The sequence below is a fragment of the Theropithecus gelada genome, chromosome 14 (assembly GCF_003255815.1).
Source record: "Theropithecus gelada isolate Dixy chromosome 14, Tgel_1.0, whole genome shotgun sequence".
In the NCBI taxonomy this organism is placed as follows: Eukaryota; Metazoa; Chordata; class Mammalia; order Primates; family Cercopithecidae; genus Theropithecus; species Theropithecus gelada.
Window position 1 is genome coordinate 105,930,139 of NC_037682.1, and position 22,115 is coordinate 105,952,253.

General features: G+C 40.8%; 1 protein-coding gene across 1 annotated transcript; it reads left to right on the forward strand.

Moving 5' to 3' along the window:
* The first annotated feature begins 1,447 nt into the window (after positions 1-1,447).
* On the forward strand, positions 1,448-18,512 carry NNMT (nicotinamide N-methyltransferase). The gene is given in 3 exon segments (XM_025356348.1): positions 1,448-2,505; positions 3,760-3,967; positions 18,039-18,512. Coding segments are annotated over 3 exon segments (795 nt in total). The 5' UTR covers positions 1,448-2,351; the 3' UTR covers positions 18,472-18,512.
* The last annotated feature ends 3,603 nt before the right edge of the window (positions 18,513-22,115 follow it).

Consider the following 22,115-nt stretch of genomic DNA (forward strand, 5'->3'; position numbering starts at 1 on the left):
GCAGTTTGGGAGGCCGAGGTGGGTGGATCACCTGAGGAGTTCAAGACCAGCCTGGCCAACATGATGAAACCCCGTCTCTACTAAAAATATAAAAATTAGCTGGGCGTGATGGTGCGCCCCTGTAGTCCCAGCTGCTCAGGAGGCTGAGGCAGGAAAATCGCTGGAACCCAAGAGGTGAAGATTGCAGTGAGCTGAGATCCTGTCACTGCACTCCAGCCTGGGTGACAGAATGAGACTCCATCTCAAAAAAAAAAAAAAAGAAAAGAAAAAAAGAAAAAAGAAGAAAAAGTTAGAAAGATTGAATAAGACCTAGTATTTACTAGCACAACAGGGTGAATATAGTGAAAAATAATTTAATTGTACCTTCAAAAATAACTAAACAAGTATAATTGGGTTGTTTGTAACACAAAAAAATACATGCTTGAAGTGGTGGACACCCCATTTACCCTGATGTGATTATTTTGTATTGCAGGCCTCTATCAGAATATCTCATGTAACCCATAAATATATATACCTACTATGTACCCACAAAAAGTTTTTAAAAAGAAAAATAAATAGCAACCAAAGAGAGAGAGAGAGAGAGAGAGAAAAAAAAGAAAACAGAAAAAAAAAAACAAAAACAAAAAACCAAGTGCCTGGCTGGGTAGAACAAATTCTAAGGCCACAATGTCACTGACCATGGGTTTTTTTGGCTCTCAGTGTATAGAAATTGACACAAGGCCAATAGTCTTCCCAAACACGCTTTACTGGAACTTATGCCTTGGCATAAGGGAGACAACAAAAGAGAGAGAATTATCTGGCTTGCTGACTCCTTGAAAATAACCGGTAGGGATTTTTTTATTAGGCAAAGCACAGGAATTGACATCAGAGGTAGGGTGTGCTGCTGGGCAAAGCACATGAGGAGTAGGGTATGCAGGTCAGCATTACCTGGTTGCAATGGTTATCTTGAGGAATGGGCCACCTGGTGGTCTGGCCAGTGGCAACAAGGCTGTAAATCAATTGCTCAGCATACCTTCCCGAGGTGGGACACCCTGCAACATTGGTTATCTCCTAAGGCCAGTTCCTGGAATTAAGTAAAAGGATGACTAGTGGACATGTCATCAGTGAGGTAGTGGTGTGGGTTTTGTGATCAGTGGGAATGCATGAAAGAATGCTTTCGTGGGGAGTGAGCTGAAATCAAGCCCCACCCCTACTCTTTCTCAAAGTGAATTCAGAAAAGGGGATTTAAATAATTCTTTTTTTTTTTTTTTGAGATGGAGTCTCTCTCTGTCACCCAGGCTGGAGTGCAATGGCGCCATCTCAGCTCACTGCAAGCTCTGCCTCCCCGCTTCACACCATTCTCCTGCCTCAGCCTCCCGAGTAGCTGGGACTACAGGTGCCCGCCACCACACCTGCCTAATTTTTTGTATTTTTAGTAGAGACGGGGTTTCACCATGTTAGCCAGGATGGTCTCGATCTCCTGACCTCGTGATCCGCCCGCCTTGGCCTCCCAAAGTGCTGGGATTACAGACGTGAGCCACCGCCCCCAGCCTTAAATAATTCTTAAAGGACGTAAAGTTAACTTTGAAAGAACTGTCAGGATTTGGATTGACTGAAAGGAGTGGGGAGGCTTAGGGAGGAGGTACTTGCCAGACACTGGGTCATGGCAGTGGTGGGTGAAGCTGCAGTAGCCTAGGGCAGGGATGGATAGGGGGTCTGGGCATGAAGGATGTTTGGCTGGACTAGACTTTACAAAGTCTTATCCAGGCTTTTAAAATTACTCTTTCCAGACTTCATCTGAGACTCCTTCTTCAGCCAACATTCCTTAGCCCTGAATACATTTCCTATCCTCATCTTTCCCCTCTTTTTTTTTTTTTTCCTTTCTTTTACATGTTTGAATTTAAACCATTCTTTGTGACCCGTTTTCCTGGGGGAATCATGGCAAGACCAAGAAGAATGATGGTGCTTGTTAGGGGATGTCCTGTCTCTCTGAACTTTGGGGTCTTATGCATTAAATAATTTTCCTGGCGAGCCCAAGTGCTCCCACTGGTCTACAATCCCTGGTGGCCGGCCTTCACCCGTTGGGCAAGCATTGCATACAGCTCATGGCCCTCCCTCTACCATATCCTCCACCCCCGTTCTCCTAGGCTCCCTTCTCCAGGAATTTCATCACTTCCCTGAACAGCCAGAACATTTGTGGTCTATTTCTCTGTTAGTGTTTAACCAAACATCTGTTCTAAAGGAAGGGCTGAACTGACGGAAGAAATGCTGATAGCCTGAGACCCAGGAAGACAACTTCTGCAGGGTGACTCCCTGGCCTCTGGAGGAGACAGAAGGAGGGCAGCACTCCAGTGGCACAGAAGTGACACACAATGGAACCAGGCTTCACCTCCAAGGACACTTATCTAAGGCATTTTAACCCTCGGGATTACCTAGAAAAATATTAAAAGTTTGGGTCTAGGCACTCTGCAGAAAGCCAGATTCTTAAGCACCTTCTGGAAAATCTTTTCAAGATATTCTGCCTAGGTAAGTCTGTTGTCCACATGTCTCCCCACTAACATGAGTCCTATAGATAGAGTCTCAGGGCATGACTGGGTTTTGTGTCTATCATTGCTGCATCACAGCCCTTTTGGCATCCCCATTTATTTAACTAGGATAAAAACGAATATTGGTGTAGTGATTCCACAGTTTACAAAGTGCTTTTGTATCCACTGTCTCACTTAGTCATGCAAAAGGAAACTAGAGGGCCGGAGTGCTGTCCTGAATCTACCTTGATTTGCTAGGCGACTTGAGGGAGACTTTTAGCCTCAAAGGGCCACTTAAGTGGAAATTCTAAAACAGTACCTTTTCTGATCCTAACTCAAGGGAATGCTGTGAATATACATGAGATAAAGACCTCCCAATATATGAAGAACTGGTGCTTTTTGGAGAAATACATTATATAAACTCAATTTTATTTTTTAAAAATTCACTTTCCTTGAAAGTATTGCTTAATAGTTTTTACATTCTTCGTGCAACAGCCTTTCTGGATCTGGTGTTCAGTCTGTACACCAGAAGTAGATCTTTTTTACCTTCTCCTAGACCTTAAAATTCCTGGCAACGTGCCTCCACCCTGTATTGGGGAATAAAAAATGAAAAGATTTCTTTTTCTTTTTTACTTTAAATTGTATTAATGTTTGAGGTTTTTCAAACTGATGGGCTTTATTTAAAATTCAAGTGAGACATTTTTAGTGTTTTTGATATTTGTTTTTTCTTTGTCACTATGATGTAAATTACAGGGATTTTGGGAAAATATGGGATTTTTATTTTTAATTTTTAATATTTTTTGGACATGTAGGTCTCACTCTCTTGCTGAGGCTGGATGGAGTACAGCGATGTGATCACAGCTCATTATAGTCTCGAACTCCTGGACTCAAGGGATCCTTCTGCCTCAGCCTCTCCAATAAGTAGGTCTTCAGGTGCACCCCACCAGGCCCAGCTAATTTTTAAAACTTTTTGTGGAGACGAGGTCTCACTATGTTGTCCAGGCTGGTCTCATCCTCCAGGCCTCAAGTGATCCTCCTGCCTTGGCTTTCCAGAGTCCTGGGACTATAGGCATGAGCCACTGTGCCTGGCCCAGAAAAGATGTTTTAAAAAAATATTTTGAGGGAAAAGTTGTGAACAGTAGTCGTCTGTCTTTGAGGATCATCAGCACAGTCCCAGGGAAGACAATGTAAATTTGACTCTGCCCACTGCCATGAGATGCCTGACTTCTCTTCTTTGTTCCTCCCGCTAACCCAGATGGTGTGAAGGGAGACCTGCTGATTGACATCGGCTCTGGCCCCACTATCTATCAGCTCCTTTCTGCTTGTGAATCCTTTAAGGAGATCATCGTCACTGACTACTCAGACCAGAACCTGCAGGAGCTGGAGAAGTGGCTGAAGAAAGAGCCAGAGGCCTTTGACTGGTCCCCAGTGGTGACCTATGTGTGTGATCTTGAAGGGAACAGGTAGAGAAACTGGTGTCTACTTCTTGGCTTTCGAAGGTACCTGAGTGATGGTTGGCAAAAGCAACAGATAGGGACCAAAGAGAAATCCAAATGGAGAACGAATGGTAACGAGAGAGCGAGAGCAAGAGAGATGAGATAGGCCTGTGTGTGCGTGTTTATAAATTTGTGTATGTACACGTGCGTGTGTGCACCAGAATAGCAGAAGACACAGGGAGAGGGTGGAAGAAATGGATACTGAGCAAAGAGGAGTAAACCCCCAAACTTTCCAGGCCTGTGGGGACAAGAGCAGTGTGCAGTCAAGTACCTTGGGACCTAGGTTTAGGACAGCTACAAGTAAAAGGCTAACCCAGCTTCTCACCAGCAGCTTTTGGATGTCAGGGCTTGTCCCTCACCTCACTGTCATGCTATTGTAGCCATCCAAGCCTACAGAACTTGGCTGTGAGTGTGGCTAATGCTGACATCACCAGATACAACCAAAAGCTGAGTAGGTTTTTAAACTGAGGTAAGCAACATAAAGGAATTATTTGAGAAGAATTTATTAATCACCATCCATGAAAGTAGACTTTATATACTCACAACTAATGGTCAAGATCTTACTCTACCACATCTACAAATAAATTTATGCAAATGAATCTCATTTGTTCATGTAAATTTTAATTTCTTCCAACGCGGGAAATTGGCAATAGCCTATTAGCCAGAGGTAGCCACGTCTGCGATTCACTGTCTTTCTCATGTCCTTATGCATCTCCATCTTTTGCTGATTGTCTGACGATCTCCAGTCTATTCCCCAACTGATCATTCGCTCCTGGAGCAACATTTCTCTGCTGCTATGCATATTGCTGAGACCCCACAGACTTCTTTGCAAACTGCATAAAAAGACAAATGTATGCAATTATAGTATCTGCAAATAAAAATAGATTTTGTTCTTCTATTCCAACTTTACACTTTTTATTTATTTTTCTGCCCTTATTATGTTTTCAAAATCTTTCAATACAATATTGAATAGAAATGATGACAGCAGACCTCTGTGCCTTGTTCCATATTCTAGGAGGAAAAATGTTCAATGATTTATCATTAAGTATATTAACTATTGGTTTTTCGTATTCTTTATCAGACTAAGTTCTGCATTCCTAGCTTTTTTGAAATTTTAATCAAATGTTGAATTTTGTCAAAATGGGTTTGCATTTATCAAGATGGTCATATGATTTTCCTCCTGTATTCTGAAAATGTGAATTACATTGGATGATTTTTAATGTTACACCAAAGTGGCATAAACTGCTTGGTCATGAAGTATTATTGTTTTTATGTGTTGCTGGATGTGGTTTTCTAATTTTCTGTTAAGGATTTTTGCATCTGTATTTATGAGGGATATTGAGCTATAATTTTCTTCTAGTGTGCTTCACAAATTTCGATATCAGCATGATGCTGGAGTCATAAAATGAGTTGGGAGTGATTTCCCCTCTTCTCTTTTCTGAAAGACTTTGAGTATTATTGGTATAATTTCCTTATGAAATGATTGATAGCATTCACCAGTGAAGCCAGGGGAATCGGAAAGGTTTGTGTGAGAGAAGACTTTATTAAAAATAGTATTTCTTTAATGGTTACTTGGATTTTCTGTTTCTTCTTTGGTCTGTTTTGGTAAGTGGTATTTTTCAAGAAGTTTGTCATTTTCATCTTGGTTGTCAACTTTATTGACATTTTTTTTTTTTACAATATCCTTTTAATACTTTGTTATGTCTGTAGGATCTGTAGTGATCTCTCCTCTTTCATTCTTGATATTGGTAATTTGTCTTGTTTTCTTTCTTTTGTCTTGATCAACCTTTCTACAGATTGATCATTTTATTAATCTTTTCCAAGAACCAAAGTTTGGCTTTGTTAATTTTTCTCCATTGTCTGTCCATTTTCTATTTCATTGGTTTCTGCTCTTATTTTTGATAATTTTCTTTCTTCTACTTATTTTATTTTTAATTCTTTTCTAGTTTGTTTTAATTTTTTTCTAGCTTTCTAAAATTTCTTGTTTTTAATTCTTCTTTTAGCTTCTTAAGTTGGAAACTTATACCATTTATTTCACATATCTCTTTCTTCTAATGTAGGCATTTAATGCTGCAAATTTCCTTTAGCACTGTTTTAACTGCATCTCATGATTCTTGTATGTGGTGTTTTTATTATTTTCAAATTCAGCATACTGTCTCATTTCCTTTGTAATTTCTTTTTTGACTGCGAATTATTTAGAATTATACTGCTTAATTTCCAAAGTATTGGGGTTTTTCTAGATATCTTATTGTTATTGCTTTCAAATTAAATTTTGTTGTCATCAGAGATTTATTTTGTGGCTCTGCATATGGTCTATCTCAGTAAATGTTCTATATGCTTTCTACATTGAAAAGAGTGTATATTGTTCAATTGTAGGTATACTTTCTATAGATATCAATTAAATCAGGCAGTTGATAGTATTGTTCAAATTCTCTACATCCTTACTGACGTTTTGTTTACTCTCTCTGTCAATTACTGAGAGAGAGGTGTTCATGTCTCAAACTATGATTGTTGATTTATCCTTTGCTCCCTGTAGTTCTGTCAACATTTGCTTTATGTATTTTGACACTTGTTTTTAGCTCTGTTATATACATTTTTAGATTGTTATGTCTTCTTGATGAACTGACCATTTTACCATTGTGAAATATCTCCCTTTATTTCCAGTAATGTATTTGTCTTGAAGTCTACTTTTTCTGATGTTAATATAGCTACATCAGCCTTCCTGTGCTTGCTGTTTTGCATGGTGTGGTGGGCAGCCTCTAAGATGGCCCCCAATAATCCTTGTGTCAGTATTTTCACCTTTGGGTAATCCCCTTCCCTAGAATATCCACTGGATTTAGTGATTCAGTACTGACAAATTTGGTAGAATGCAGCATAGTGCTGCATGTGGTAGAACGCAGCTATATTATAGCACATATAATTATGTGAAATTATAATATCGCATAATTTAATTGTGATATTAAATTAAAAAGGACTACAGCACCACTACCCTATTAGATCTAGGCCAGAATCCGGAAGACTGACACCACCAAATGCTGATGAGGCTGTGGAGAAACAGGAACTCTCATTTATTGTTTGTGGGAATTAAAAATGGTTTAGCCACTTTGGAAGACAGTTTGACTATTCCTTGCAAAACCATTCCATCTAGCAGTTGCACTCCTTGGTATGTAACCCAAAAAGTCGAAAACTTATGTCCACACAAAAAACTGCACACAGATGTTTGTAGTAGCTATATTCATAATTGCCAAAAATTGAAAGCAACGAAGATGTCCTTCAGTAAGTGAATGAACAAATAAACTGTGGTACATTTAGACAATGAAGTTATATCCAGTGCTAAAAAGAAATGAGCTATCAAGCCACGAAAAGATGTGGAGGAAATGTAAATACAATTACTAATTGAAAGAAGCCAATCTTAAAAGGCTACGTGTATGATTCCAACTATATGACATTCTGGAAAATGCAAAACTAGGAAAGAAGTAAAGAAGATCAGCAGTTGCCAAGGGTCAGGGAGGGAGGTGGAGTATAGAGGATTTTTTAGGGCAGTGAGACTACTCTGTACGATACTATAATGGTGGACACATGTCATTATATATTTGTCCAAATCCATGGAATGTACAATACCAAGAGTGAATCTTAATGTAGATTATAGACTTTGGGTGATAATGGTATGCCAATGTAGGCCTTCTGCTTGATTGTGCAGTGAACCTAATGTTGCTGTAAAAAACAAAATCAATTTTTAAAAAATGACAGCTTTTTATTGGGTATTCTCTCTATCTCCTCTCTCGTCCTGAGGAGTAGCTTGGAACCAAATTTCCCTCAGTTGAACCACAAAAAGCAGTGAAATAAATGTTTGTCATTTTTAGCTGCTAAATTTTGGGGATGATTTATCCTACAGTTATATATAACTAATATACATGATATATCTACATATCCTTTTCTACCCTTCTGTTTTCAGATTATGTTTTCTCTTTTTAATCCAGACTGACAATTTCTGCCTCTAACTGGGTTGTTTAGTCCATTTACATTTAATGTAATTACTAATATTACAGGGTTGAATTTAAGTCTACCATCTTGGTATATGTTTTCTATCTGTCCCATCTGATTGTTGTTCACCAACATCACCTGTGTGAACAACAATCAGTTTTCCCTTGGTGAATGCAGTAATTTTTAGTATTCCATTTAGTATAAGTGTACATATTTTTAATATTTCTTTTTTAATCTCCTCTATTAACCTCTTCTGTGTCTTGTGTGAGTTCGTATGGTTTTTCTAGAAATTGCAATATGCATCCTTGACATATCTACTGTCTCATGAAGGATGTAAAATATTCCAACAGTGTAATTTCCTTAACTGACTTTCCTGGCCCTTATGTTCTTGCCATATATTTTATTTCTATGTTTAGTACTATAATACATATATTGTTACTAGTTTTGCTTTAGTTAGTAGTGCTTTTATTTTTATTGTCTTATTTTTAATTATGATTTTTAAAATAAAATTTACTATGTTTACTATGTTTAAGTGTTAGTTGAATAGTGTTAAGTATAGTCACATACGTCAGTATACAGTTTTAAACAATGCATATAACAATATACAAAAAACACAGGAATTTTGGACTGAATGTTTTTGTCCCTCTCTCCCAATTTCTGTGTTGAAATCCTAACCCTCTTATGATGGTATTAAGAGGTTAGGGCTTTGAGAGGTCATTAGGTCATGAAAGTGGAGACTTCATGCATGGAATTCGTGCCCTTATAAAAGGAACCCCAGAGAGCTCTCTAGCTCTCCTTCTGCCATATAAAGATACAATAAGAAGTCAGCTGTGTGTGGCCCAGAAGAGTCCTCATCAGACCCTGACCAGGCTGGCATCCTAATCTCAGACTTCCAGCCTTTAGAATTGTGGGAAATAAATTTCTGTTGTTTATAAGCCACCAGTCTATGGTATCCTGTTACAGGAGCCCAAACTAACTAAGGCTATATTATGCATATGTTTAAGATCTTTTATGTTTACCCACATATCTTTCTTCTGTAGTGTTTTTCATTCCATTCCCAGGATCTGTTCTTCTGCTTGGCATCATTTTCCTTCACCTGAAGAACTTATTTTAGTATTACTTATAATGCAGGTCTGTTGGAGACAAATTCTCTTAACTTATCAAGTCGGGTAAAAAGTTGGTAATTGTTTTCCTCTCTGCTAACTTGAGGAATTTAACAATTTTTGATACCCAAAGTCACCTGGCATCTCTCTTCCCAGTATTTATTATTGAAACCTGAGATTTTAAAGTTCAAATATTATAATTTAAAGTATTACTTTTATATTTTCTTTCAAGATCAGTTTGGACATTTGCTTTTGGTTTGTAATCAAATTTACAATTATTTTTTGGTGCTCATTTTATACAAGTTTTCTAGATATTGAGTCTTTAATTTTGATTCATCTGTCAACTGAATAGATCTTCAAATATTTGTTTCAAGAAGAACACACAGTGACGTGTTTTCTAAGTCCATGCATATATGAGAATGTATTTGTCACCCTTACACATGAACAAAATCATAAAATTGTTTAAATATTGCCCCATTTTTTTCTGACATGTAGTAAGAAGTTGAGAGAGGTTATTTTATTTTTTTTGAGACAGGGTCTTGCTCTGTCACCCACACTGGAGTAGAGTGGTGAGATCTCGCTGTAACCTTGACTTCCTGGGCTCAGGTGATCTTCCTACCTCAGCCTCCTGGGTAGCTGGGACTACAGGTCCACACTGCTGTAGCTGGCTAATTTTTTGTAGAGATGGGAGTTTTGCTCTGTTGCCCAGGCCGGTGAGAGCCTATTTTCATATGCCATTTTTACCTGTATACCCCTGACTTAGAATTTTATGTTGGCTATAGCCTTCAAAGTAGAGCTATATTCTTCAATATAAAAATAATTTCATACACCTTTTTTTTTTCTGTTGACTATGTGATTCCACAGAATGAAACTGATATTAACTACAAGCAATTGCAGCTATGACAATTTAGATAATATCTAAAATTATTTAGTAAATAAGGAAATTCCCAGGATTTGTAGAATCTCAGGGAAACTTTGTAAAAATAAATAAATAAATAAATAAGTCTTCAGTCATTGTTAGACAATACACCTTTCCAAAGTCCAAATCATCTGTCAAGAAGGCTTTTGAAACTTCGTTCTCACTTTCTGTATCCACCACCGGCCTTTCCATCTCATTCAAAAATAAACCCTTACAATCTAACAGGATAGTAAAGGCATTGCTTATCTCACATCTGAATTGTCAGCTTCGAACAACTGGCTCTTGAGACACTGTCCCTTCCCAATAACTTTGTTGGAAATTGCATTTTTGGCAGTAAATTTCTGCATTCTTACCGTTATCCTTGTGCTAGATCCTGTAGCTTTAATTATTTTGAGAATGATAGTGATCCTATGCAACTCATGTCTTTCCTGCATCTTCAAGTAGCTTTATCAACCTACAACCTATTTCCTTCAAGACGTCAAGGCGATTTCTTCTTTATCTGAAACTTTTTCTTGTGCTAAAGGCTGACAAAGACATATGTACTGTACTGTCTCCTGTTCTTCTACCTCTGCATTTAAATCCCACTCATTTTAAATTAGCTGGCCATGGTGGTGCACACCCATATTCCCAGCTACTGGGGAGGCTGAGGAGAGAGGATCACTTGAGCTTGGGAGATTGAGGCTGCAGTGAGCTGTGGTCACATTCCAGACTGGCTGGCAGAGTGACACTCTGTCTCAAAAATAATAATAAAAATAAATAACCCTCATTTTTACAACTATCTAACAAAGTCATAAGAAAGTCAAACACTAAGATACAACTACTCAAGCTTATTCCATGAACAGAGGAATATGAGCTCTTTCCTTAAGGAACTGTGGAAGCTGCATTACTTAACCTATGGTTCCTGGAACTTGGAATGCATAGCTTAGGCTTGTGGTCCCTGGACTAGTAGTTTTGACAACACGTGGGAGCTTTTAGAAATGCAGGCTCTCAGGCTCCACTAGCTACCTACAGAATCAGAGCCTTCACTGTAATATCTGCTAAGGGTGGTATGCACATTACAGTAGAAGAAGCAATGGTGTCTGGAGCAGGGCTCCCCTCCAGGTATGCCAGGACATACACACAGGTGGGTGGGAATCAGCTGCAGGCGTGCTGTCCAAGCTGTTTTTCTTGGCCTTCTGGACAGCAGGTAGGGCCTGGAGCACCTCCTGGTTGCCTCTGTAGAGAGCGGCTCCTCCTCATTTTTTCTTTGTTTATTATACTTTAAGTTCTAGGGTACATGTGCGCAACGTGCAGATTTGTTACATATGTGTACATATGCCATGTTGGTGTACTGGACCCATTAACTCGTCATTTACATTAGGTATATCTCCTAATACTATCCCTCTCCCCTCCCCCCACCCCAGTGTGTGATGTTCCCCACCCTGTGTCCAAGTGTTCTCATTGTTTAATTCCCACCTATGAGTGAGAATATGCGGTGTTTGGTTTTCTGTCCTTGAGATAGTTTGCTCAGAATGATGGTTTCCAGCTTCATCCATGTCCCTACAAAGGACATGAACGCATCCTTTTTTATGGCTGCATAGTATTCCATGGTGTATATGTGCCACATTTTCTTAATCCAGTCTGTCATTAATGGACATTTGAGTTGGTTCCAGGTCTTTGCTATTGTGAATAGTACTGCAATAAACATACGTGTGCATGTGTCTTTATAGCTGTGTGATTTATGATCCCTTGGGTATATCCCTAGTAATGGGATGGCTGGGCCAAATGGTATTTCTAGTTCTAGATCCTTGAGGAATCACCACACTGTCTTCCACAATGGTTGAACTAGTTTATAGTACCACCAACAGTGTAAAAGTGTTCCTATTTCTCCACATCCTCGCCAGCACCTGTTGTTTCCTGACTTTTTAATGATTGCCATTCTAACTGGTGTGAGATGGTATCTCATTGTGGTTTTGATTTGCATTTCTCTGATGGCCAATGACGATGAGCATTTTTTTCATGTGTCTGTTGGCTGCATAAATGTCTTCTTTTGAGAAGTGTCTGTTCATATCCTTCACCCACTTTTTGATGGGGTTGTTTGATTTTTTCTTGTAAATTTGTTTAAGTTCTTTGTAGATTCTGGATATTATCCCTTTGTCAGATGGGCAGATTGTAAAATTTTTCTCCCATTCTGTAGGTTGCCTGTTCACTCTGATGGTAGTTTATTTTTCTGTGCAGAAGCTCTTTAGTTTAATTAGATCCCATTTGTCAATTTTGGCTTTTGTTGCTATTGCTTTTGGTGTTTTAGTCATGAAGTCCTTGACCATGCCTATGTCCTGAATGGTATTGCATAGGTTTTCTTCTAGGAATTTTATGGTTTTAGGTCTAATATTTAAGTCTTTAATCCGTCTTGAATTAATTTTTGTATAAGGTGTAAGGAAGGGATCCAGTTTCAGTTTTCTGTATATGGCTAGCCAGTTTTTCCAACACCATTTATTAAATAGGGAATCATTTTCCCATTTCTTGTTTTTGTCAGGTTTGTCAAAGATCAGATGGTTGTAGATGTGTGGCGTTATTTCTGAGGCCTGTGTTCTGTTCCATTGGTCTATATCTCTGTTTTGGTACCAGTACCATGCTGTTTTGGTTACTGTAGCCTTGTAGTATAGTTTGAAATCAGGTAGCGTGATGCCTCCAGTTTTGTTCTTTTTGCTTAGGATTGCCTTGGCTATATGGGCTCTTTTTTGGTTCTATATGAAATTTAAAGTACATACTATAGCCTTGTAGTATAGTTTGAAGTCAGGTAGCACGCTCCTCTTAACCTCAGCGTACCTGACAGAAAAAAGGTTGGGCTCCTGTTGAGGTGGCAGTTCTCTGAGGTAAATGCTCTCTGTGCAAAGACCTCCATTTCTGTTTAGAAGATGTTTGTATGTTGTCCAAAAATAGACACAGTTGTGCCAAATGTGTTCCACAAACTAGTGAACCACCTCTATTCCATAGCATCTCTGGACTTTCACAACTTGCAAAAGGATATTGATATGCTTTTTCAAAACCAGGATCTTGATGATCACGATGATTGTTTCAGTGATACCTAGGAAGCATTCCTGCCTTTTACAAGGATGCCTCTCTCTTAAATAGGTGCTCTTGCTGCTTTATCTCCCTGGGAAAATTCACAGGGCAGGTTAAGAAACCTTCAACTAACTATTTCCTCAATTGTAAACATTTCTACTCACAGGTCTCAGAGCACCTCAAACTCAGTGTGTCCAAAACAGAGTTACGATCTGCTCCAGATCTTTATTTCTGGTATTCTTAGCTGCTTGATTGGCACCATCATATAATAAATTGGACAAGACAGAACCTGGAAGTCAATCTTGTCCTTTCCCTGTCTGTCATGCTCCACAGTAACTTAACATCAAGCTCTGTCCATTTTACTTCCTGACTTCCTCTGTAACCCATTTCTTCCCGTGTTTACCATCATCTGGTCCCAGCTACCCCTGTTTCCCTCCTGACTGCCCTCCCACTTCCACTCTTGCCCCCCACTCAATTCTTCTCTGCCCTGCAGCCCAAGTGACCCTCTCAAAATGTAAATCTGATCATGTCACTCTCCTCTTTAGTGCTCCCTAGTGACTCTCCGGAGCTTTTGGAATGAAAAGCAAACTTCCTGCCATGGTCCACAAAGCCCTGCCTAGTCTGGCTCCTGCCAACCTGTTTCCCCACAATCCAGCCACGTTGGCACTCTCCTCCTGTGTTTCCTACCACCACGTGGCCTTTGCACTTGTGGTTTCCTCTTACTGGAATTTCCTCCCGCCCTCCCTGCTTGCTTTGGTCTGGTTAACTCCTACATATTTATCCTCTATATCTCTGCTTGCCCGACTCCTTTTTGGAGGAGCTTTTCCTGATTCTCTAGGTCAAGGGGAGCTCCCAACATCTCCCCATTAGTGCCACGCTCCTTTCCTTCCTTGCATTTGTCAGTTTTAATTTCCACTTCTGTGAGTGATCACTGGGTTAATGCTTTCTCCTGCCACCCACTCATCTGCAGTCTCCATGAGGTTAGAATCTGTTTCTCATTTGTTCATCCTTGTGGCCCCAGTGCCCAGCCTATTTCCTGTAACATAATAGAGGTTTAAAACATATTTGGAAAATACATGAATACCCACATTTTGCTTTTTAGACTCTTCCTCGTAGAATATCATTCACCTGATTCGCGTGTGGGGTGTGGTCTGCGTCAAAGGTGCACCAATGATTATTCCTTGCCCGTACAATTCTCACAGTGACCTCCAAGCTTACTTAGCCTTGATTTCCTTGACCTGTTTTGATGGTTCTTTCTCAGGAGAGCCTGCAGGAACTTCTGGGGATGGGGCTTTGGGGGTGTGAGAACAATGAAAAACAGCTTGTCTGGGAGATTCTGATGCACTGCTGGCTTTGCCGAGAGAAGGCAGGAGGAACCGCCTCTAAAGCTCAGGATAGTTCACCTGGAATGTGGGAAGACATTCTCAGAAAGGGTTCTTCCCGGGACTCTCCTCTTCATCCTTTCTTGCCTCCCTCCCTCCCTCCCCATACCCCTCAGGCTTTTATAGATGCATATTTACAGGGGACAGGGCTGCCTTGTTTTGCATATTGTTTCATGTGAAAGGGTAGATCTTTAGAACTAAAGAAATGGCCACGCCGCTGTTAGCTTTCCGCAAAACAGCATAGCACTTTCCTGGTGTGTGTTTATTACCCACCCCATGAGCTAAATGTGAGGCAAAGTGGTAATTGGCTGGGTCTCCGGTGAGTCCATTTCCCTGCGTTGCCCCAGGTGAGGTGTATGCAGGCTTTACACAGCTACCTTGGCAACTGACTTCCCCAATGTTTGCTGTGTGTCCAAGGACAAGCAGGGATCTACGACACTGGGTGTTTCTAGCAAATTTCCCTCTCAAATTGGCACATTCTCTGTGAGCTTTGGAGACTTCACAGTGTGGCTCACAGTTTGGGAACAATTTGCATCATCATCTGACTGGCAAGTTCTGGTTCTGTGGTAACTCAGTGTTTCAAATAGCTTAATACACAATAGGGCACAGAGGTTGGTTCTGCTTCTGATGTAATCAAACACACATTTTCACAATGTTCCCGTTATAGAGGATCATCCCGAAACACATCCCCCAAAACATTATGTTGTCACTACTCTACCTTTTGGTATACACTTTATTATTATTCCTATGTGCAGATAGGTTACTTAAGTTTTTCTGTTCTAGATTAGTTTGCCTTTGAAATGCATGTTTCTCACACACTTCCACAGTGTTAAATCATTTTTTTTTTTTTTTGTTATTCTTAAAGTGTTCTATCAAATCATCCATGTTGTATCAAGGCTGGGAGGTAGCTTTGTAACTAGTTTCCCACCTTAGAATGACTAACTGTCTGCTTTGTCCAGGACTGCAAGGGGGACTTAGAATATAGGATTTTTCAGGGCTCAAACTAGAAAATCCAAGACAAATCAGGAGGGGTCACCCTGCTACCATTTCTAGCCTTAATAAAGGAGCAGGTAGACCCAACCAAGGATAATTTTTGTTTTCTATGTAGATACCAGTTTAATGGTTGGTAGGAATTCCCTGAAATCAACACCTTGCTAAGCTTATCTCTCTCTCTTTTAATATAACAGTTTATTGAGATATAACTCACATACCGTACAATTAAGGTACCCATTTAAATTGTGAAATTCAGTAGTTTTTAGTATACTTTCAGAGTTGTGCAACCTTCATCACAATCAATTTTACAACATTTTCATAATTCTCAAAAGAAACCCTGTACCCATTAGCAGCCACTTCCATTTCTCTCCAAATCCCTTAGTTCCTGGCAACCACTGGTCTGCTTTCAGTCTCTGTAGCTTTGCCTTTTCTGGACATTTCATATAAATGGAATCATACAATATGTGGCCTTTTGGTTCTGGCTTTCTTCATGTAACCTATGTCTTCAAGGTCCATCCATGTTATAGCATGTGTCAGAATTTCATTTCTTTTTGTTGCCAAAAAATATTCCATTGTATGTGTATATCACATTTTATTTACCTATTCAGAAGTTGACAGTTGCATTGTTTGCACCTTTTAGCTATTTATAAACATTCATTACAAGTTTTTGTATGGATATATGTTTTCATTTCTCTTGGGTATATACCTAGACAGATTTCCTGGGTCATGTGGTAACTCTATATTTAACCTTTTAAGGAACTGCCAGACTGTTTTCCAAAGTAGCTGGACTATTTTACATTGTCAGCAACAGTGTATGTAGGTTCCATTTTCTGCACATCCTTGCCAACACTTGATATTATCTGTCTTTTTTATTATAGCCATCATAGTGATGTGAAGTGATATCTCATGGTTTTGATTTGCATTTCTCTGATGGCTGACAATGTTGAGGATGTTTTCATATGCTAATTGCTAAGCTTCTTAAATGGAAAATTGTAGCAAGCATAAAGCATGTTTGCAAAGAAGTGATTATATTCACTAGGATTAAGATTTTAAGTGAATATTTAAGATGCCCATGACTACTGTCCACTCTCTCAAATCAAGTTTTATTTAAACCATTGACTTTTCCTCATGACTAGAAATGGTCCCAGTGAAAGTCTCCCTCACTTGCTGGAATGTGGGCCCATCTCTGCTGTCTGTCAAGACTTGATGTCCAAGTGGCCGTCTTCTCCTGGAGTCTGCATCAGATGGTGGAGTGTGCATTTCCAGAGCATGAGACTGGGTCTGCTCCACAATGCTTTGCTAGTTAACTCCTTCCAAGAGCTCAATACCCGGGGGTCACTCCTATTCTTAGTGCTCTGGGGCCTGGGCCCTTAACACACACAGTGTTTATTCCCCTTTTGTCACTTATCTGATCTGCTACTTCTTTCTCCTTTGTCCACCCCTGCTCTCCAGTCTCTCTTGTGCACTCTGTTTATTGAATTTTGATCATTTGTTTGTTCCTTTCTTCCTCCTGTAACAAATTCAAATAGGATACAAGCCACTCTGTCTCATCTCCTGCTCTTGCCTTCTCTTCTTTCATTCTTTTATTAACTGATTTTTCTCTTGAGAATCACCATTGGGCCAGGTGTGGTGGTGGCTCATACCTGTAATTCTAACAGTTTGAGAGGCTGAGGCAGGAGGATCACTTGAGGCCAGAAGTTCAAGACCAGCCTGGGCAACATAGGGAGACCCTGTCTCTATAAAACAATAAACTAGCCTAGAGTGGTGTTGCATGACTGTAATCCCAGTGCTTTGGGAGACTGAGGTGAGAGGATCCCTTGTGCCCAGGAGTTTGAGGTTGCAGTGAGCTATGATGGCGCCACTGCGCTCCATCCTGTGCAACAGCACAAGACCCTGTTTCTAGAAACAAAACAAAACAAAAACCCCAAAACATGCCATTGATTTGGCAGAAAAGGACTGGGTTCCTGCCTAGGCTACCAAAAATACGATCTCTGTCAGAAAACATACTATCTGCAATATTTTTTGGAATCTAAGAATGGGAAATGTAGCTTTCTTCTCTCTAGGAGTGCCCTGTTCACAGCTGTGGGATAATGATCAATAGTTCCTAAAAAGGTCTATGGATGATCTCACCACTCTTATTGATCAGCAGCTACTGCAAAGATAATGTTACAGTATTTGAAACCCTTTATTATTAATACTTGTTCTGTATGGGTCAAGTAGCCACTACATTACAGTTTAGAAGATGGGACAAGTATAATAATAATTACAAGTAAATACTAATAAATGAGCCAGTATAGTATAAGTGAGTGCTATACTAAGCAGGGAAGGAGGAATCATTTCATGGAGGGAAGTCCATGGTAGTGGCAGGCTGCTAGGTATTATCATTTTCACGTACCATTCACTTTATAAAGAGATTTCATGTGGCTCGGGGTAGTATGGTCTCATTCAAATGCCAAAATGGCCCCTCGGTTCTTCTTTCTCTACTTTCCCAATAGAAGAGGCCCTAAGGATACACATCTGGGACAATATGGCCATTTTTAGCCTTGACCCGAGAGATCTGGGTTTCCCATGACTGGAGTGGAAAACAATGTTTGTGGGTTTGTGTTTTTCAGAGTCAAGGGTCCAGAGAAGGAGGAGAAGTTGAGGCAGGCGGTCAAGCAGGTGCTGAAGTGTGACGTGACTCAGAGCCAGCCGCTGGGGGCCGTCCCCTTACCCCTGGCTGACTGCCTGCTTAGCACGCTGTGTCTGGATGCCGCCTGCCCAGACCTCCCCACCTACCGCAGGGCACTCAGGAACCTCGGCAGCCTACTGAAGCCAGGGGGCTTCCTGGTGATCATGGACGCACTGAAGAGCAGCTACTACATGATTGGCGAGCAGAAGTTCTCCAGCCTCCCCCTGGGCCGGGAGGCAGTGGAGGCTGCTGTGAAAGAGGCTGGCTACACGATCGAATGGTTTGAGGTGATCTCACAAAGTTATTCTTCTACCATGGCCAACAACGAAGGACTTTTCTCCCTGGTGGGGAGGAAGCTGAGCAGATCCCTGTGATGCCTGTGACCTCAATTAAAGCAATTCCTTTGACCTGTCCAGTTGACTTCAGTACTTGGTTCTAACTGCCAAGTCATGTGCTGAGTAGAGGCTCAGTGGTTGGGGCCTGATGGTTCATCTAGGACAGGACTGGAGAGGTCAGTCTACAAACAATCCACTGACCACTTGGTGCTGCACACAAATGTTGGTGCTATGGGACCCAAAGATGAGCAACTGGTATTCCAGTCTTCATTGCCTGTGTTTACAAAAGAAGACCTCACTTCCCTAAACATCTAGTTATGGGGGCTCAAGCCCATACCTGCCTACAGAGAAGTGTCTGCAGTTATTCACTGTTAGTTTCCTAGGGGGCGCTGCTGTCTCCTTCTTTCCCAAGAATGGGCTTCTCCTGTTCAACTCTTGCCTTCTTCCTGGAGAGTCTACCAAACCCTGGCCTCTGCCGTTGTTCAGGCTGCCCTGTGGGTATAGCTGTTTGCTAGACTCCACTCTGGCCTCAGGGGCCAGAGACTAGCTGTCCAGCATTTCTGTTCATCCCAGCAATCCAAAAAAATTTTTGAGCTACAAAGATCACTCTATTTTCAAATTCAGACTCTGCTACTTACTAGCTGCTTCTCATTAGGCAAGTTACATAACCTTGCAGTGCCTCAGTTTCCTCACCTAAAAATATAAAATGAGATTAAAATAGTCTTTTTATTAAGAGAATTAAAGTGAATTGTGGCCAGGCACGGTGGCTCATGCCTGTAATCCCAGCACTTTGGGTGAGGCAGACAGATTGCTTGAGCTCAGGAGTTCGAGACCAACCTGGGGAACATGCAAAACCCTGCCTGTGCTAAAAATACAAAAAAATTAGCCGGGTGTGGTGGCACATGCCTGTGGTCCCAGCTATTCAGGAGGCTGAGGTGGGAGGATGGCTTAAGCCCGGGAGGCGGAGGTTGCAATGAGCTGAGATTGCACCACTGCGTTCCAGACAGAGTGAGATGCTGTCTCAAAAAATAAAATAATAAATAAATAATAAATAAAATGAAGTGAATTGTTACATGTAAAGGACCTAGAATATTGCATGCTGCTTGATAAACATTCAGTAAATGTTAGTTATAATCATTATTATTATACGCATCATCATCAATATTAGTTGCCAAAGCAGCTGAGAAAAGATGGCTTACTCTCCAAGCAGGAGGGGGGATTCCTGTTCTGGGCTGCAGGCACTAGACTCTCTACTGGCATTGCCTTTGAGAGAGGCTGTGATAAAACTCAGTTTCTATACCACATGCCGCCAATTCCTTTTTGATTTAAGAAATCTCTACCAAACATTTAGCACCCTCCAAGCATCTTTCTTTCATGCACCAGGCACAAGAATGAAAATGAAATCCCAGTGTCAGCTGACTCAACAGCCCTCATCTTCATAGTCCCAGAAACACCCTAAGTGCTTCCAGGTCCTTCCAAGGGCAGTAGTGTACCTGCACCAGCAGTCCCCCCCCAGAATCCCCCCTGTTGAGGCTCTCCTGCTCAGGCTGTAATGCTGGGGGCCCTGAGCCCAGCCTGAGGATGCTGGAAAGGGGCCAATATGCCCTTTTTTGAGAAAGATACTGCCCGTGCCTAACACTCTGCTTTAGATGCCTCAGAGCCGTACTGGTTTCCTCCCAGAGTGGTAAGAAACACTTTCCCTTTATTCCAGGGATTGGTAAACTTTTCCTGTCAAGGCCCAGATAGTAAATATTTCTGGCTTTGTGGGTTATACAGTCTTAATTGCAACTACTCAACTCTGCAGTTGTAGCAGAAGCAGCTATGGACAGTACGTAAACAAATATGCATGTTTCTGTTCCAATAAAACTTTATTTGTAAAAACGGATGGATAGATTAGGTCCAAGGGTTGTAGTTTGTAGACTCCTGATCTAGACCCTTAAGTAGCCTTGTTTGTGCGTGAAGTTTACATATGATCCCCAACTTATTTACTTTTATTTTATTTTTTTGAGATGGAGTCTCTCTCTGGAGCCCAGATTGGAGTACAGTGGTGTGAGCTTGGCTCACCGCAACCTCCACATTCCAGGTTCAAGCAATTCTCCTGCCTCAGCCTCCTGAGTAGCTGGGGTTACAGGCGTGTGCCATCGTGCCAAGCTAATTTTTATATTTTGTATTTTAGCCACATTGGCCAGGCTGACCTCAAACTCCTGACCTCAAGTGATCTGCCCACCTTAGCCTCCCAAAGCGCTGGGATTACAGGAGTGAGCCACCGTGCCCGAACCCCAACTTATGTTTGACTTACAATGTTTGGCCTTTGATGGTGCAAATGTTAACATGCATTCAGTAGCAATTGTACTTCACATTTTGAATTTTGATCTTTTATTTTTATTGTTACAAAATTGCTTTGTGTTTGATGATGTTGTCTAGTTTTTGGCTAATGAAAGTGTTCTGAGCATATTTAAGGTAGGCTAGGCTAAACTATGATGTTCGATACATTAGGTGCATTACATTTATTTTGGACTTATGATATTCTCAACTTATGATGGGTTATTGGGATGTTACCTCATCGTCAGCCGAGGACCATCTGTATACATTTTCTCATGAACAGTCTGGTCAGTTTCTACTTATGGGAGCTCAAGGCAAGTCCAATGGGCTGGATGGAAAATAGGCAGAATATGGTTTCCTCTGTGCTCCATCCCTGCTGTAGCACTCTCTTTCTTGCTCAGTCTCTCAATCAAAACTCCTCCTTCCAAATGGTGTGAACCCGGGAGGCGGAGCTTGCAGTGAGCCAAGATCGCTCCACTGCGCTCTAGCCTGGGCCTGGGCGATACAGCGAGACTCCGTCTCAAAAAAAAAAAAAAGAAAGAAATTCCTCCTTCCTCCGCCAGTTTGAAGCATTCAATAGATACAAACAGAAAATCAGAAAACAAAGGCGGTGGGGGATGGCAGATAAAGTGTTACCTACACTAATATTTCTCAGACTGCAAGTTGCATTCATCAATGTATCATAAAATCAATTTGGTGCACCAAATCCATATTTTAAAAACTAATAGAGAATAAAGTAGAAAACAGAATCTCTGATATTAGCACTGCATGTGGTATATTATTTGGGGAAATTTTGTTTCCATTTTACAAATATCTATTTTCACACATGTGCATATTTGTTACTGGATCATGATATAACATGCATTTGTTACTCTAGGTTGTGATTCTTAAAACATTTAAAAGCCACTGGGCTGTTCTCTGGGCTCTGGGACTCCTCTCTGATAACCAACATTTTTCTTTCCCACAGAGATGAAAGCCATAGCCCCTGTTCTTAAAGAACTGCAAGTCATGGGGAGAAATCGACATGCAGACAGTTAAGACACGCAAACAGTTAAGACACAGCGAGACAAGGGCTCTGAGATGCGTAAGCACAGGGTGCTAAGGGGGAGGATGGCAAGAAAGGTGGCATTTGCTCTGGGCCTTGCAGACTGAATAGGGATGTGTTAGGCAACCGAGAGGAAAAGGGCATTCTAGGGAACAACATGTACAAAGACATGAAATGATTCCTCCTCCTGATAGCAGCCCCCTCACAGGTTTGTTCTCCGACTGGAGCCAGGACCTAAGTAAATATTTGGCTTCTGGTTTTTCATTTGCTTTCCTTGAAATCAAACAGACCGACCAAGTCATGAGCAAACAAGGAC